The sequence below is a fragment of the Sinohyriopsis cumingii genome, chromosome 11 (assembly GCF_028554795.1).
Source record: "Sinohyriopsis cumingii isolate HCF-2022 chromosome 11, ASM2855479v2, whole genome shotgun sequence".
Classification (NCBI taxonomy): Eukaryota; Metazoa; Mollusca; class Bivalvia; order Unionida; family Unionidae; genus Sinohyriopsis; species Sinohyriopsis cumingii.
This window is the reverse complement of record NC_142971.1, coordinates 38,758,767-38,778,668: the sequence shown is the minus strand read 5'-3', so window position 1 is coordinate 38,778,668 and position 19,902 is coordinate 38,758,767. Positions and strand designations below refer to the sequence as shown.

The 19,902-nt window shown below is 37.4% G+C and overlaps 1 protein-coding gene across 1 annotated transcript in view; it reads left to right on the top strand.

Moving 5' to 3' along the window:
* Positions 1–19,902, top strand: part of LOC149787952 (proton myo-inositol cotransporter-like) — a 55,899-nt gene that overhangs the window by 16,770 nt on the left and 19,227 nt on the right. Inside the window, exons 2-5 of the mRNA XM_089974216.1 lie at positions 11,840–11,999; positions 13,637–13,845; positions 18,016–18,130; positions 19,504–19,664. Coding sequence (XP_089830342.1) covers positions 11,840–11,999; positions 13,637–13,845; positions 18,016–18,130; positions 19,504–19,664 — 645 coding nt within the window. The remainder of the gene's footprint in view (positions 1–11,839; positions 12,000–13,636; positions 13,846–18,015; positions 18,131–19,503; positions 19,665–19,902) is intronic.

Genomic DNA, 19,902 nt, shown 5'->3' with positions numbered 1-19,902 from the left:
GTTCTTCAGGGACACTCATTCGGTTTGGAACTGAATTCACTACTAGTGAACCATGGCATCAAGGAAACTCACTAACACTTTAATACATAACGTTTGCTCTCAGTAATTGGCTAATTATTTCGGGCAAAGGAATATTTCTATTGGACCGAATTCCAATAATCAGGCAAGGAATAAAAAAAATCTAAGAATTCCTTAAAACAGGGCGCTATAACCAAATGCGCATGCTCGAAATTTATAACACTACTATCACGGTCATGATTAATTTAGCGCCAGAGTGTCTTAATAATTTTCAGTTTGTTAGGAACGTTAATACAAAGAGTACACACTGTCGAGTGAAAACAATAATTCATATGTACCATAATTTGGAATAGAGTATTTTAAGAAATTCTTTGCCAACGTCGGTGCATTTTTGTGGAATATCTTTCAGCATGACATGATGCAAGCATCTAATATTTCCGCTTTTATGAAAATTATAAATATATAAATATTTTAGTGAGAAATCCTGTTTTTATGACCACTTAAGATTTTAAACGATAGATGCGATCAAATTCACTGTGATAACAATATATCATCCTTGTATAATTTGAAATAACTTTGGCTATATGTTTTATTTACGCAGTCGATGTTAACCGTGTAGATTTTACTAATTACACGTATATTTATTGAAGATTTGTTTTAATTATAGGGCCATAATGTAAATTACATGTATGCTAATTATATTACCCTGGATAACTAAAGATTGTTATTATTGGTGTTGTTATTATTATTATTACCTTTTATAAACGACATATAAGATCATTTGATCGCTAAACTCGAGTCCAATATAACTAAAACTGGTGATTTACGCTGACGTGCGATTGCCACTCTCTAGTGTTTTGGGGCTTAGCATCCCACTACAAAGAAACCTCCTACAGCTGCATCTTGTGGACACAGATGAACAAATAATCAATCCATCAGATCAGTTCTAATTGTTATTATTAGATCTGAGGTTTCCTTTTACGTTTTCTTGAAATACTCTGTCACGATCGGTCAATTGGTAGGATTAAAGATAAAAGTTATCAAGGGTGGTGTTATTATGGTGAATCATGCAATCGAACAGGATAATTCAATCGCAAAATTGCACAAGCAAACATTTATAGAAATGATAACTAAGTAGGAAATATAACGTATCACGTATTTATCGGTTTTCTTGCAATGAAACTAATTTCAAGTACGAATGAAAACCTAGAGGTAATGGGATGATATTTATCGAAACGAGATCAGAGATACGATCCTTGAAATTGGTGTTCCGTCCAAGTCCATTAGACTAGTATCGTACACTGTTGAATTAAGTGACGCAAAGCCCCAAACATGTGCAGTTTCCTTAAACATGGATTAAATATATTGAACATATATTGGAAACATTTAGCACCTGTCAATTCTGGTTCCAAACGTCTACTCAGATTACACATATTTTTGTAAAGAAGTCGAGGAAGGGCAAAATTGTTTTGGCTTTGGAAAGTACAGTGGCACTGCGTTTGCTCTTCACCTCGATCAGTTCCATGTTTTATGCCTGGCTCCAGTTAGTATCAACGCAAGGAATGCTGACTGCTGTGGATTCATTTTTCATTATTATTATTATTATTATTATTATTATTATACGTTACATCTTATTATGTAAACGCATGACAGCAACGACTAATGGAATGTTTAGATAATAATAATAATAATAATTCTCAATCAAGTTGCATATTTCATCATCATCATCATCATTTTCATCATCATCATCATCATCAATCCCGCAATCCAAGAGGTCGTTGGGGCACCACAGATGATTTCGCAACCATTTCTCTATCTTTTCATGTTCTCCACTGCCCTTAGCGAATCTCTAAACCCCATGCATGTCCACTCTTTAATGTTGTCTTCCCACCTCTTTTTGTGTCTGCCTCTTCTTCTGCACCCTCTCACTGTGCGTTGCAAGATTGTTTTTGCTAGTTTAGTTGATCGTATGGCATGACCATTCCACCGTAGGGTCCGATGGCTCATTGGATCATGTTGCGAACGTCTTTATTGGTTACATGGCCAATGCATGAGATTCCCAAGCCCTTGCGATATCATCTCATTTCAAAGATTTGAATCCTGCTTTGAAGATCTGATGTAAGCATCCACGTTTCACAAGCATACAGAAAGATTGATATGATATTAGAGCACATGAGCTTTATTTTAGAATCAAGAGCAATTTTGGTGTCTTTCCATATTGATTTCAAACTTCTTATTACTGATGTTGTCTGGGAGAATTTAGGAGAACTACTACTACCTCGCAAATCCAGCCATCCCAGATACTGCTTTAAGCTAAAGAGAGCTAAACCTTTTCAGCTGACCTATGTGGCGGTCTGGTAGAGTGATCTCCTCTTAGGTATCCGAATTGACGACAAAGTCTCAGAACCACCCAGTTACTACTTCCGACCGTGCCAAGAAACACGCTGTCGTCAAGAGAGTACTCTCAAAAGCCAGAATCTACTTCGAAGATATACCATTTCAAGTTGGAGGAGTTTTCTGACTTCTAAAGAAAGTATATTCCTTCTTTAAAAAGAAAATTCTTCCTATGCCGGCAAAGTTCTGCCTTTACAATTTTCAAACACTTTGTCGTCGTCACACATTTAGGTACTTGTACGGGGAGTCTAAGATACTTCACATTCAGTTCGGGCTATACTTATTTTGTACGTGCAAGTCTCTAGCGCCTTATAAAAAAAAATCCTAAAGTATGTGTAATTCCATTACTAACGGGTACATATCGGCGAGTTTCTATTCTAATGCATTCGTAGCGGACGAGCGCCAACCTCAATGCTTTTAAATCTACAGGCTGTCTGTGGACCTTTTCCCCACAGGAAATTTCATCATAATGGATAGTGTCGCACCTCCTTGGTACGTATCTATAACGGATCCTCAGTTTCCTTTAATATAAAGGTTTTGGCGTGTAATGTATACACTTGTGTACATTCCGTCCTGGTCCAACAAGAACAGGTAAGCTTTCTATATACGGTTCACTTTGACGGGTGTATGTTTCTATAGGCAACACTTGAGTCATGTTATCTGCATAAGCATTCCATCATATATATAGAGCACTTAGTCACTTGCACTGGTAGACAATATGACTTCACAAGGTAAGTTCTGCTACAATAATTTTTATGTGTACATATAGTTATGCCCTTAAGAAACTCATTATATATGTATAATTCTGTCATTTATAATACACACGAGTAAGTTTCCTTTACCACGGCATCGTTTGCATTGGAACGCCATGCTTCAATTGTTCTAACTCTACATGCCACCATTGACCTTCCCTACAATTAGTATTTTAATTGAGATGGTCTGCTATCACTTTGTCCAGGTAACAATCATTTGGTATAGCTCTGCGCCACGCTGTATTCAGTATCTCATGTGCAGGCCTACAGGTTTATACTTACCTGTATGCTTCATTGCTTTATTACACTGTTATCAATTTCTGGCTTAACAATTTAAGATATAACTCTGCACCGACATTGTCTTCTAAAAGATAGGAGCGGGGATACAGTTTTAAACGTTTAGCTCTATTTGTCTTACAGATAGGATCTATGGGCAAAACGCGAAAACGTACATCTCGCGACGAAGACGTCTCCAGTCTGCATGCTGAACTTTCCTCTGTGAGATTTTCTAGCTTACAACAGAGATAATCAGCTCTAACCCTTCAGCAACGAAACGCCGGACATTTCCAATCCCTGAAACAGCTTCAGCACCTATGCCCCCACTACAAGACCCAACATGGTTGGCCACTCACTCTATCTTGCCTCCTCGGGGTTCGACTTGATTCCTTTTCCGTCACAGCGAAGAACAGAGCTAAACAAATAGCTCATTTCCTTCTCACTCAGCAGACGTAAGGGGACATGTTACAGTGATCAAACATCCCATAACCCATCCCAGACTGATGATCCTTTCGATCTCCATACCCGAACAAATGGCCTATCTCTGTTGCAACAGGCCTAGGCCATAAACTAAGTATCACGAAGGGCCAAGCAACAATATTACGGGCTCAATCACTTACATTCCGGGCTTCTAGTACGTCGAACCCGAGTTTTGCAGACACGATGGCAAGAATAGTTAATCATGCTTCAACAGAGGAGAGACTCTTTCCTAGGCGACTGTCTTGAAGCATTAGTTTCTAATTCTGGGCGTTCTACGAGTTTAGTAAACGTCAGACCTCGTCACTCATCGCCAATAAGTCTCATGCATTACATGAGACCTTAGCCTCACCTCATGCAATCAGAAAATATTGTTTGTTTTCCAGTGATGTCATCACTTCTGGATTATCTTATGTCACGGAAAGATTGAGCCTTCCGAACCTCCATTAATGTTTTCCGCCTTTGACTCCCGGATGTCTGGCCTCCTCCTCCCATTCCATCAGCGTCCTGAGCCAGATCTCCAGTATCACTTGATCTTGTGACGAAACGGAAACGTCCAACTTCAATTACTTCCGCAGTCATGGAGAATTTCTGATATTGTGACGTGCCTTCATCATCCGTTCGTCAGAGGTTCTACCTTTGCCATATACCAGTTTTTCATTTGAAAATCTCAGCAGTTGACAGTGATATCGCCGTCTTTGGGGATGACAAACCCAACTCCATACGTGTGAATCGGATGACCTTTGATGACACGCTGCAGCTAATATACAATATCGTTGTTGTGGCTTCGATCTTGGACTTCGTCTCTTTGGCTATCTTCCAACACGAAGAACATAGTTTCTCTTCTCTCACAACGAATACCTCAGGGAATGCGTGGGAATTGGTCTCAAGAATGGAAAGAGTACTGAACAGAGCCTCTAAACACAATTTGATCAATGCTGTATCCACAGCTACGAATTTATAATTGGCAGAACGATACTCGGTGCTCTCTGCCTGCACTTTCCTGAAGAACCACCATAAGACCAAGCTCATCTACGCTAGCCAAGGTTCGGAAGTGATAACCCTGTCTACACATTATATACTAAGGGAGGCAACTCATGAAATCCACAAAATGTCGCTAGGACAAAGCACCAATATATTTGTTCGATCCGCCAAGGTGTAGATAGTGTTTTCATATCGGAATCTTGGCTAGCGAAGATGGGCCAAGCTAAAAGCACAGCATTTATCCTCTAACCATACTTTTAACGGCTAGGTTGAGGAAGTCTTTAACCAAGCCACCAAGGAGTCAAATTTCCCTCCCCCGGCAACCAAAACGTCGATACCAGGATAGTACGGGAAATCAACAAAATTAATCAAGGCCACGTATAGGACACGAACTTCTGAAAACTGTCTTATCGAAGCTCCACTCAGCGATGCCCACAATTCTCGCTAGCCGAAGCGAATAAAGCACCAATAGGGTCCTATCGTTCGTTCCAACGTTTCTCCGGGATTTTATCCCAGACTTTTATTAGTTCGAAAGGCAACGGCACTCTTGCTCCGGGCATCGACCAAAGCGCCCTAAATCAAATCATTCACAACCCTTGTTTCTCAATGAAAGTACAACGGTGCCTTTTGGAATTCCATCCAAAATGGAGACTGCGCCATAAGTGTAGACTTAAAATGACGCATACCTTTATGTCCCTATGCACAAGACTTCCATGACGTTCCTGTGATTAGCCTACAACATCGTAAAGAATGACTGGACCATTTCTACTACGGCAGCATCAAGTTTCCTGGACCACATCTTGCAGAAACAGCATGTGAGTTATATCTACACTATATGATAACCTTCTTACACCGCTTATCATAATAGGCTTCTCGTCAATAAAGAAAAATCCGACCTAGTACCATCTTAACAATTTGTTCACCTATGTATGGAGTTCAGTACACATGCGTCATTGTTCGTTTCCCGTCACAGAAATTCCTTTGCTTACTAGGTTTGCTCAATGCGGCAGTGGACCTAATTGTCATAGGTCGCCTTTTATGTGTCAATTACAACTGATTCTTATGTCCCAATGGAGGCCAAAACTTTGTCCCTGGACCAACCTCTCCCCATTTGCACACATTTGAGGCACCATTTGCGGAATTGGGACATTCAACTTGGCTCGGAATATTGGCTCGGGTTTAACTCGGCAAGTACGACCGCCCGAGATTACATTCTGTACCGAAGCAAATACGGAAGGCTGTGGAGCTCACTTACTACCATCCTTTAGGGTAGCTAGCGGTGTATGATCTCCCCAGGAACGCCTTCTTCATATCAATATTCGGGAGATGACAGCCATCGTGAAAGCCTTTCACTGGTGGCAGGAATATTTAATTGGCAAGGGAGTTCTCATTCTTTACGACAACTCTACAGTGGTATCTTATCTCAAACGACAAGGGGGAAGCAATTCCCCAAACCTTTGCGTCATGGTGTGCGTCTTTCAAGGGTGGTGTTGTCAACAACAAATCCACACGCTCGCTACTTCTCTGGACGCCTCAACGTACGGGCAGATCATTTGTCTCGGAACAATCAACTAAAACAGACGGAACGGTCTCTCTATCTCTCGATTTTCACTCATATATGTACCCTATGTGACCGACTGTTGGTGGACCTATTTGCGACAAGGTGGAATACCAAACTCTCAACCTTTTGTCTCTCCAGTCCCGGACCCAAAATATTGGGCAAGCAACGCTCTATCACTAGCATGGAACAACCTGGACGCATGCACATACCCTCTAACATATCTGGTTCCAAAAGTGACAAAGAAAGCAAGAGAATCAGCCTGTCGCCTTTTCCTCATTCCACAACTCGGATGGAAGCAGAATTAGCGAAATACATGCCCTATCAGCATACCCGATTTACCTCCGGTTCTGAAAAGACGGGTCGGTATTATTCATGACGTCATAATTTTATTCTCTCCAAGAACCGGCTTCCTTCCGCATGTAACCAGACTTTCGTCATGAAACTTTGACTCGTCTGGACACATCAGCTGAAGGCCACATACAAACAAAACCCAGTTCCGGCTTTGAAGTGCTATCTTAATAAAACAGTTTCGTTATGTCAAATGAGACCACACCCCTTCCTATGCCTCTGGAGAGATAATATCAACACAGGTTACCTCTTCCTAGATTAAGTGGTGGGTAATTCGCTCGGAATATAGAGAAATAACCCCAGCTCACATGAAAGTATTACGCATTTCGGTTCACATTGATTGAGCAGTTAAAACAGCCTATCATTCAAATGGAACTGTTCTCTAACCGTCATCATTCTCTAGGTTTTATTTCTGGGACCTGTCATCCCAAAGAGCCCAATTCGATCTCGTAGAAAATATAGCTGCAGCTCAACAGGTCACTATTTCACGTCGATCGACAGCTTCTTAAGACGAGGCTTCACGTAGTCCGCTGGATTTGTGGTGGTGATTGAGATTTTTCCATGTCTGAAGCCGCGCCCCAACAGATGGAGTCCACTCCATTCTGGTTACCTAGAAGGTGTTTCACATACCTTAGGGGACCGGAGGTGGTATCTCCGTTCTAAGGAGATATACCACCCTCCAACTATTACCTATTCTCCTAAGGTATCATGACTGGGTAACGTATTTAAATTAGAAACCATTTTTACTAGTAAAATATGTTTCTTCGAGAATACTTACCTAGTCATAATATGCATACACCCTCACAGCCTCTCTGCAGTTACATCCATAGAGAGCGCGCCATCCACTCTAATAGTAACTGAGAGGTTCTTAGACTTTGCCGGGGCCACTAGTGTGCGAGTGGTCTAAAGAGCTCACCTTTCCAGATCGCTGCCATCTCACCTCTGTCTGCGTGGGTTCGAGTCCAAGACTCGGCTAGCGTGGGTACGTGGGAAAGCCTGCCAGTAGCTTCTCGTGGGTCGGTGGTTCTTCCCTGGGTTTTCCAGGGTTCTTCCTGCACCTGTTATACTGGCTGCTATGTATAACCTATCTTGTGCTGAAAAATGGCGTTAAACCCTAGAACAACAACAACAACCAGATTCTGCCGCCAACTTTTATATCTAAGGGGAGATCACTCTGTCCTACCGCCACATAGATCGGCAGACAAGTTTTTGCTCCCTTTAGATTAAAGTAGTATCTGGGAGGGCTGGATTTGCGAGGTAGTTGTAGCTATCCTAAGGTATTATGATTGGATAAGTATATTCGAGGAATCATATTTTACTAGGAAAAATTGGTCTCTAGCTTCTGTTCACTGACTTTTATTTCTGTACTGATGCCTTTGTGATGCTTGTCATCAGTTTGATTTTTCGGCGCTAATCTCCATACCGTGTGATGTGGAGGTTGTGTTGAGGCGCTCAACCAAGTCAGCTAGTTCTTGTTCATCTCCTGCTAAACAATCAATATCATTTGCGAAGCAAAGGTTGGTTTTTGTTCTTCCTTCAATGCTGACAGTGCTCTCGTCGTTTTCGGAGGCGTCATGCATGATCCTTTCCAACAGCTGTTGAAGAGTGTAGGTGACAGTATGCATCCCTGTCTGACTAAAAATGTTGTTCGTAACCTATCTCCTCTGCTGACATTGATGATGACAGCACTGCTGACTTTGTCATAAACGTGTTCAACAACCCTCACCAGGTTTGAGCTGATGTTATTCTTTTTCACAGATGCCAATAATGACACATGCCAAAGGCCTCCTTCAAATCTATATAGACATGCTTGTTATGTATATTTCATTTAATTGCTGTTTTTTTTGTTTGTTAGTTTAAACATTTTTTATATTTCATTACATGCTATTGTAATGTAATAGTGTATGCTGTACTTAACCTTGTCCAAAACTAAGTGCATTTCTGCTTGACCTGATTGACTTTTTATTTTATTTTGTGTAAACAACTAATACATAGCTAACTTATTCTCTGTGTATGGGCTTAATCTCAGGATCATTATTAATAGAAGAAATAAATATGCTTATTTGGGTCTAAATTTTGGAATTCCCTGAGTGTAATCCAGGTTATGGTTTTGATTTTCTAAACATCAGGACCATTCTAGAAGGTTATTTTCCACTAGGTAATTTTTATTTATTTATAGAAAATGCTAATTGTGACCTGAGGTCAAGTAGATAACTATATAATCTTGTAATTGTGAGGACTTTGTCATTCGTGCTTTAACATCTAGCACTTTCAAGTTGTGTTATGTTGTGACCAGTTGTATTGAATTTAATTTTCTTCAAAGTATTGAATTCAATTGATTATTTTCTCTGGAAATACAAAATTGTTCTGATAAAATTCTTGGATAGAAACATTCACTGTAATTTTTCAGAATTCAAACCTTGAATTATATTACTTTGATTAAACAAAAGAATGTGGACATATCAAAACTCTATAATCTAAAACAGACACATCATTGCCTTTTGTTTTGGATTTCTTTGGGACTTGTAGTGAGTTTTATTTAGGACTTGAAATACTAGGATTTGTGTCTGTAATTCTTGGATTCTTTTGGGATTATATGCCCAATAACATAAGTTTTTTTTCTTCTCATTTTCACTTTGTGTTCGAGGGAAATAAACTATTTGTTAAATTTTATAAAGCTTGTTGTCTTTTCACTCTTTTCTGTTACTTGCTCGCAACATGGTATAGATTTTGCTGATGCTGAGGGTATTTCAGGTAAAGGAGTTTGAGATTGAAGATTAGTTTTTTGGAGCTCCTTCCTGCTCGGAATCCTGCCTGCTCTTCAGCAATACTTTTCTCAGCTTGAGGCTTTAGTCTGCTAAGCATTGCATGACTTTGCTTGGGTGGCTGATCAGATTGATAGTTCTGCGATTTTGACATAGTTGTAGGTTTAACTTTCTTGTGGAGCACAACGACCAAAGATTGCTTTCATGGGTGGGCCATTCTCCTGTCTGCCACATCTTGTTATAGATTGTTGCTAGGAATGTGACCATTGCCTGTTTAAATACATATTTAACGTTGCAACATCTTGAAATGTCCAGGTCGTGGTGGGTCGATTATTCTCTGTTATTTTAGTAACTGAAAGTATGTTTAAAAGATGTAGAAATGGTGCACTTTATCATATTCAGCTGATTTAGATCATATTATTTCCAATAGATTTTACTTAAATAATTTGTTGATGGAAATACGAAAACATGGACATCATAGAAGAATTATAAAATTTGAATGCATGGGGTGTTTTTGGTTTTAAAAAAGTCCATGATTTGGTCTGGTTTGGTGTTTTACAGCACATCAATAAAATTAGGTTATTTAGCGGTGGCATTTTGAGTAAAGTGCCTTATCCAGTGACACACAATAGTATATGACCCGTGTCCAAGCCAATGAGTTAAGGCGCTCGTTTAAGGCGCTCCTTCCAATAATTGGGCTTAATAGGGATTTGACCTTTCATAATTTATGATCATATTGTTTAAATACTTTTAAAAAGTTACCAGTTTTATCTAAAATAAATAGTTTTATTTAATGCAAGTTTTAATTGCTACAACCTAAGTCCAAATGCATTCTAATTCACTTTTTGTTGACAATGACCAGCATTACAAAAATAGTAATCTAGAAGTCGATGTGATTTTCTAATGTGGGAAATTATTTAATGTCATTTACTTAAATATTTCATTTTATCCGGACTAAAACTCAAGTATAGAACCAAGCAATCTGAAAAGATGACGTTTATGTATGACAATAGTTTTTAAAGTGTACAATAAACCTCAATAATGCTGGTACATCTTTATCATCCAGTACATCTCCATTACACCAAATAACCCTTTACTCTTATTTGCTACTAGATGGCTACGAGATGGCTAGACTAGTTTTCTGCTTCAGTACGGCTTTGCTTTTAAGCAAATTTCCTGAAACAGAGGGTGTGTGTGTGTGTGTGTGTGTGTGTGTGTGTGTGATTAGGACTTTTAACGTAACTTTAACAATGTTTCAATCATATCGCTACGATGTCTGCAGTGTGACAGTTTATAGTGATGTCTAACACTGGGCATCATGCCGCAGACATGTAGCATGATGTCCCACCCAGTCACATTATCGTTGACACAAGGCCGACCAGTCCTAAATCTAATCTCTTAATGCTGAGCGCCAAGCAATGCAACTGTTAGTATCATTTTTGTAAGTCTTTGGTTGTTGTTGTTGTTGTTGTAGGGTTTAACGCCATTTTTCAGCACAAGATAGGCTATACATGGCGGCCAGTATTAATGGTGGAGGAAGAACCCGGAAAAACCCCGGAAAGAACCACCGACCCACGAGAAGCTACTGGCAAGCTTTCTCACATAACCACATTAGCCGAATCTGAGACTCGAACCGACGCAGACAGAGGTGAGATGGCAGTGATCCGTAACGGTGAGCGCTTTAGAGCACTCGGCCACTCGGGGTCCCTGTAAGTCTTTGGTATGATTGGCCGGGGTTCGAACCCACGACCTCCCGCTTCCGAGGCGGACGCCCTAACCGCTAGGCCACTGGAGCAGTTTCTGAAACAGGGCAAAATGACCCATTATTCTCTAACCTGTATAATAGTATTATTTGTACACACACACACACACACACACACACACACACACACACACACACAGATATATATATATATATATATATATATATATATATATATATATATATATATATATATATATATATATATATATATATATATATATATATATATATATATATATATGCAAGATTATGTGAGGGTGAGTTCCATACTATAATGCACGATAAGCTGAGATAGAAATTAGAATTAGCGAAAAAAATTTAAGTCGTTTAAATAATAATTTTCAAAAGCAACAGCAAAAATAAGGGTAATAATAATAGTAATGATAAAAATGTAAAAATAAAACTAAAACGTGACCAGTTTTTATCTGGTATATAGCAAAATTGCAAAGTCCTAACATCTCTTGAATGTTGAATTGTAAATGTTGCTTTCATTTTCTAGGATTTGCGTCCATGACCATTCCGGTTTACGTAGCCGAGGCGGCGCCTAGCAACATCCGAGGACGGTTGGTGACCGTGAACCAGTTGTTTATTACTATTGGTATCCTCGTTTCTAGTATTGTAGCCGGACTTTTTAGTACTGACAAAGAAAACGGATGGAGGTAAAACTCTGTCGTGTGTTATACGTATTAACTGAAAGCTAGTTTATGAGAAATACAAAGAAAAAGATCATAGTGATCATCCAAAAAAGGAAATAGAAACAAAATACTTTTGTATTTTGCTGAGATACATTTCATCACAAGAAACCAACAAAACTAATGACTTACAAGGTATCAAGATTTTTGTTTCACATATAAGTTGAAAATAATATTAATTATATGTTCCTACAATTTAAATTTTCTTTCTCCTCACAATAAAAAAATGTTACCAAATAAAAAATAAAGTAATACTAATAAAAAAAGAAAAACCTTCAATATGTAATTTCTCTATAGTTTTGAGTTCAATACATAACAATCTCCTACAATCCCCTGCAGGAAAGTTGTTTGTGATATCGTGATATTACTGTTGATCAGTTCGTTCTTATGAATGTGAGGAGCTACGATATTTTAGCTTGCTTTTGTTATGTCTTACAAAGTTCCATTTTTTGTTTTGCTTTCATGTACTCTTTCTTTAGCTCTCCTTTGCATGCACATTTCTTATTTCATAACTATCCCAGAAATTCGTTCTCATACAATTATAATACTGACATTATACAATGTTGTAATATTGTAATACAACTGTAATACTGACATTAAACAGAGTGCATAATGTTGTAATACAATTGTAATACTGACATTATACAATGTTGTAATATTGTAATACAACTGTAATACTGACATTAAACAGAGTGCATAATGTTGTAATACAATTGTAATACTGATATTATAAAATGTTGTAATGTCCTAGAACTCCTCATGCACACTTAAAACTTAACACATAAGGCCCTACGGGTGCTGACTGCGCCAGCACTAATGGATTTATTTAGTTCGTCACTGCTGGTTTGGCTATGACGGTTGGTATGATTTTACATTAATGTCAAGTGACTTCTGAATTGTTTGTCTCGTATATCTGATAATTGGCACATAAGGTCAGTGACCCAAGTGTCATCACACGTCAGACTGGGACTTCACGGTGATACTTTGGGGTCTTTCCTTGCCACCACGAAGTTAGACCCTGGTTCATAACATATATATTATTACGATCCCCACTCTGTAACAACATATACATGTACAGGGCATGTAAGTACGAATTTATATATTCATCAGAAATCTGCCTTAAGGTCCATCTTAAATTCATACGGGTTTATCACGTGGGTCATACCACGTAAACTCTCCAAATCCCCGCCCTGTAACCATATATATAATTACCGGGCATGAAAAGGCAAATTTATACGTGCAACTAACGTTGGCTTCAGAGTCAGTCGGTCCTTATCCACAAGGGGCTTAGCCCCTAGGTAATAACTTCAAAACTATTGAGATCCTCACCTAATAAACATGCACATAATTTAACTGACATGAATAGAGAAAATGCACGTCATCCAACACTGATGCGTGTCCTGTGGAAGCTCATACACACAAGGACCTATCCATGAAGCAAAATCTTTTGGGTAGAGGTCAAAGCAAACAAGCGGGGGAAGACGCCTTATACAAAACCAAAACTCGTGTTGTATTTGTTCGAGACATTCGGTAATCTTCCAGTTAGTTAATTAATATATATCTGGTTTCGTTCTTGGAAAATTTTTACTTTTAATTTTCCCCAGATACATGCTTGGTTTGGCAGGAGTTCCCAGCGTCATTCAGTTCATTGGATTTATTTTCCTGCCAGAGAGTCCACGATGGCTTGTCAGCAGGAACCGCGATGATCAAGCAAGGAAAGCTCTGAGTAAAATAAGGGACATGAAGAATGTGGATACAGAATTGAATGAAATCATATTGTCAGTGGAAGAGGACCAGAAAGTACAAGCGGCGAGTGAGTCTGTCTGTCTGTCTTTCTGTCTGTCTCTATCTCTCTATCCAGCTAGATGGTGCCAAGATGGTTTCAGCTTAAAAACTACACGGGACGTTAGGCTATTATTCATGATCGATTTTAGTTATAAGCATGTAATTTGGTAATAACCAGAAATAATTTAAACTAGGAGATGGATGTTTGAAGCGTAAGTGAAATGGTCAGAATGCAGAAACGCATCAAAAGTATCAAATGTACAGAAGGTAGAGTAGGTAAACGTATATACAAAAAATATAATTATTAAGAAGATCTTTCAGAAACCTGAAATAAAAATGGTATAATATCATCGACAGCAACAACAAGTACAATGACAAAAATTACACGAATAACACACTAGTCTTTTTTGTTATTTGTTATTCTGAAGAAATAAAACTGCATGAAAATTTTGAAATAATGAAGTTTCCACTGCGTGCAAAGGACAATTCTGGCATACAAATTTATCCGATAAAAGCAAACACACGCATAAACACATCAAGATTTTATTATATAAAAAGGGTAGAGTATTCACATTTTCACCGCAAATGATGATCTATGTTGACCTTTTAACGACGAAAGGCTCGAGAATAAATATTTTGTTTGGAGCTTACGATGATGTTTCGCTGATAAACGAAGCCTTCATACATGCGTTTTAGTAACTAACGTTAACATTTTAATTCTGACATACAAAAGCCCGATACAGTATGTGCACTGGAACTGTGCTGAAACCGAATATAGTCTTGGGACATCAATGCGGAATCTTGTGTCTAAATTTGAAGACATTTGTTTGAGCAACTTGAACAACAATATATTTCTGCAGATGACATCAAGGTTACGCAGATGAAAGAGAATGGAAGCAGAAATAAAATATGCCCACGGGAGAATGGATAATATTTTAAAATAGCTGCTAACTCTGAACACAGATGTTAGAATAAAGTATATATGTGTCCTGCGTTTTACTAATAGTCATTTTACTAGTACAGTTCCTGTATGTTATAACACGATTGTATTTATATTTTGCAAACATAATGCGATTAATTAAAGACGATGAATTGAAAAATGGCGTACTTGTACTTCTAGAATAAAATTGTAAAATTTTTTTTTTTAAACCTACCTATTTACTTATTTATCTTCGCATTTATCTATATATGTATCTGTCTGCATACATACATAGCTTTGTAGATTTCCGTGACTTAAGTAATATAGTGCATTATAAATACGAAAGATATATGAATCTTGGGATGCCAGTTCGATTCATAACGTTCTAACATTGATCTGTTACGTTTTAAGTGTAGATACGTTGTATATTCACAAAAAAATGAAACTATATTACTACATTTAACAAAAATTCATTAACTTTGTTATGCTTTAAGTACGAATAACGACTGATGTTGACGAACTATTAATTTTGGTCTGAAAACCTAAAACTTAAATAAAATGCTTAGACCATAATGAACAAAACCACAAAACGAGAATTTTTTTTTCTATGCCTCCGCCATCGCATTTTTCACCATCGAAAACCACTCGTAAGAAACATACTAACATGATACCCATGATCAGGCAAAAGTGTTTAGGCACGACCAGACACAGTGGTCATCGTAAAGCAAGTAAAATATTTACTTAAAAAGAATTACAGCATATAAAACTAGTGATTTAGTTGATGTACAAACATTTCTAACAAACGATTTATTAGAATTCAGATTTAAGACATTTTCATGCAGTGCTCGTTCTCGTTATCACTCTCACGCAATTCAATATAACTTTCCTGTCAACAGAGATATTACATAAATATATAAGAGATAACAACCTAGTAAAACAACACACTACGTTCCACACATGAACCAATAAACATTTATGATAAAAACTTATTAAAATTGATCAGAGTTGACAATATAGTGATATATACTGTTGGCACAATCAAGTAAGCAAGGCAGTATTGGTGGCAAAAGCTGTATGCAGAATATCGTATTGGCATTTGACAGAGTTGGTAAAATCAGTATACAGGTTTCATTTCTACATTAAAGTTAGGAAGCTATTATCTGCACGAGCAATGTCGTTACCTGATGAACAAGCTTTTAAATACAACCAGGAGCCACATAGATCTGAAAATCCGTACTAACTTTAACGCCAGTACTTGAGAGATATTACTTATAAAACATACTTGATTGATAATGGACCTGAAGGACACAAAACTACATAAGTATTTTGGTGAGTCAACACCAGCCACTGTGTTATGATTACAGACGACATTGCTTCTATAAATCAAGTACACCAATTCTACTTGCAAAAGTAGCCGTATCAAATGGTATCCAAGTACAAATTATCAATCATTTATGGAAGCAAGCAAGCCTCCCAAAAGGGTTAATGTAGTTCATATTGAGCTTCAGTTGTTACGAAGATGTAGTCAATTTGTAAGCATATTAAAGGGGCCATAAGAGTATAAATATATTCTGTCTGTGATAGAAGTGTTTTCCAAATACGTTCGGGCTAAAATAAAAGAAAAAAGAGGTTAAGATTTTATAGAACTTTGAATAATACATTGTGAAAATATTTTACACAAATTGAAAGTAGATGTATTGCCAAAACTGAGTATGGAATGTAGCATTTATCATGGATAAATAAACATGAGTCAAAGCAAGCAAAAAATAAATAAATAAGAAAGGTGTCTAAAGACTGTATTAACTTAAACGGATCTTAACACAGTGAATAATAGTAATGGTGAACAATTATAGTTTAGTTTAGCATAAATCATTGTTTGATGGTGGGGATTTTCAAAGTGGGAAATGTGATATTATCTGATACTGTGGCTAAAAATGTGTAAGGGAGAAAATAGTCATGGTATATTTTAGAAGTTTTCTGTCCACGACATAAAGGATGGCTTGCAAAATGCTAAAATTGATTTAAAAACAAAAATAGAAATGAATGGTAGAAAATACGTAAACTGGAATTAACCTGATTCATAGCAGCAAGTAACCACCTAAAAACATTGTGCTATTTAAATAAATTAAAACTTCATTCAGTTTATTCTAACTTTGTTCTGGCGAATTCTTTGCAAGCTGCTTACAGAATCTGTAGCTTGAGCATGAACTCTTTAAATCATTTGTTGTAAAATGGCAGCAAATTGACTGGCTTAGTTATTACATTCTAAATCAAATAATTCAATTTCTGAAAGAAACAAAACATTAAATAATAATTAAACTCAAATTAAAATCCCGACCATGAATTCCAATTTGGTTTCTACTTTGTAACACTCACAAACATTGCCGAACTACTCAGCTTAGAATCTATCTCTGATTCGATTTCAGACCTGCGTACCACCATGCATAAATTGTGCCGAAAAACTCAAATGAAACTTCCAACCATCATTGTGACTTTTACGTGCGTACAAAGCAAGGAAAGACATATAAACATTTTCACTTGATAGCGTACAATTCAAGTGCGATCCTATATATTTGACAAATTAGTAATGAAGACATTTGACTTTGATCTGCGTGCATATTTGAACGTAAAATCCTCTTTTGTGAGAGAGGTATGAAAACTGTTCCTTAATCGAATGAGAAGGTACATACCAATTAAAGGTGAAAATTTCACAATAACTTTAAACTCCTTTTTGAACTTTACTGTTGGTGTGGGGTTTAACGCCATTTTTCAGCACACGATAGGCTATGCATGGCGGCCAGTATTAATGGTGAACCCCGGAAAGAACCCCGGGAAGAACCACCGACCCACGAGAAGCTATTTGCAAGCTTTCTCACATATCCACATTGTCCGAATCCTAGACTCGAACCCATGCAGACAGAGGTGTGATGGCAGTGATCCATAACGAAGAGCGCTTTAGACCACTCGGCCACTCGGGGTCCCCAACTTTACTTTCTGATATAATTACGTCACGCGCAACTTTCTACCTATCTATATCTACAAGGTAGTATGTTACACGCAAGCAAATTTTCTTTGGGTTTTTTATGAGCTCTCACGAGTAATATTTTTGGCAAATGGTGCAGGCTGGAGGCCTAGATATAAATGCTCATGTTGTGGTTTCACTCAGGGAAGTATAAACAAATTTTGTCGTTTAGAATTTAACACATGATAATAAATGTATAATGTTGTAATTAAGTATCAAAATAACTTATATACCTCCTTTTGTTTTAAATTTCTAAGCCGGTGATCGATTAGCCATCGTTAGAGTGTTTACTACACAGCCAGTAAGAAAAGCCTTGGTCCTCGGATGTACTCTACAGCTATTTCAACAGCTTTGTGGAATCAATACTGTCATGTAAGAACACAATATTGTAATTATTTAATTTATTAAGATTTCTGATCAGCTGAGACCATTGTAAGATACAGACAACGATTACAAAAACATGATGTGAAACAATTTTAATAAGAGCTATTTCCTTAGCAATCAATTCAATATCGGAAATGTTTATATTAATATTCAAAAATTGGATGGTGCAATGTTTAGTACATTATTTTTGCACCGCTTTGGTTCTGCTAATTGGTTCTTAGCAGTCGTCCAAAGACAGCCGGTAGTTTTCTCTGCGTTCTCCAGTTCTTTTCACTTCAAATTCCCCGTGACACAACTATGTGTGAAGTTCAGAGTTAGCTCTTTAAACGCAAAGCATAAAAATAGTAATTTACGTTGTATGGTTCATATTTTACAAAGAAGAAACACCAAATCAGACTAGTAAACATCAAATAATTTGAATGATGCTTAAATTAACTTGTATTTTTAGTATATCAGTTTGAATTTGTTAAAACTGTTGGTTGTTGGTTTAAAATCACTTTATGCATTTATATTAAAGCGATCAAAGCGACAATCGAGCAGGGTTGGGTAATTAGTCGCCCTTTTATCCAGTTTGATTCACTGAAAATAAGTATATAAAAGGGCTGGAGAAGATGATCGTTGTCTTTGTTTACAAAAGTACCAAGAAATATAAAATAATGTAAATAGGTGCATAAATACTTGAATTTTCGTTTATCATCTCATTATTGCATGAACAGATGAGTTCCGCATTTTTGGTCAAGGTCAACATAAGGAAAACGTTACTCTTCTTGTGTTCACAATAACACTGAAACTGTGCACGTTTTAGGGACGAAACGAAATGACACCCATATAACCGAGACACCAAATTCATATACTTATTGAAAAGGTCATGGGAATGGATTGGCACGTATGTTAATTTTCACATCAGCACCAAAACTGTAAATCTGTAGATTCTGACGTCAGCATGAGAACTATAAAGCTAGTTTGGATTGTACAACAAACTTGTTACATATTTTCATTTTCACATTCACAGATCACAGTGTTACCTTTTCAAAGTTCACGTCAATGTCACATAGGTCAGGTCAAGGTAACATATTTGCTATTGTTCCAGCTCATTTGGGAGAATTTGGGTTCATGTTTGAAATATCAGGAAAAATGTAGCAAACAGTTGATGCTATAGAACTGAATAGCAACAGTAAAGTCCTGCGACTGAAGCATCTTACAAGGTTTGATAAACAAGATGTCTTAAGCTTCATCCCCCATCTTCTAAACCCCAATGTCTATTTTTCCCCACCCATTCGCACGTTGGATGCTTTCAAACAAATTGTCGTCAGATAGGAAATGATAAAAAAATTCAAAGAATTGTATGTTTTCTCTTCCAGTTACTACAGTGCCAGTATCCTAAAACTGGCTGGGTTCCCTACAGAGATGGCTATCTGGTTGGTGTGCGTGCCGAATGCTGTCAACTGCCTAGCCACTTTCATCGGTATTGGTCTGGTAGAGAAAATGGGCCGCAGGATACTGACCCTTATCAGTTTGTTAGGTATGCGTCAATACGGTACAAAAAAAGAGCAAATCACAAGAGCATTTTAACGTAAATACGAAACCCGAGTAAAGATTCCGATTCCTTCTCAAGCAGTTCAGGACATAGTTTTAACTCTTTAAACAGTGTATAAACAATATTATTACAAAATCAACGAACTCGGAAATTAATAATCAATGAAACCCTTCACCAACTGAAATGTTGTGCACTTTTTAAAACTGGATTAGACGTAGAAAAT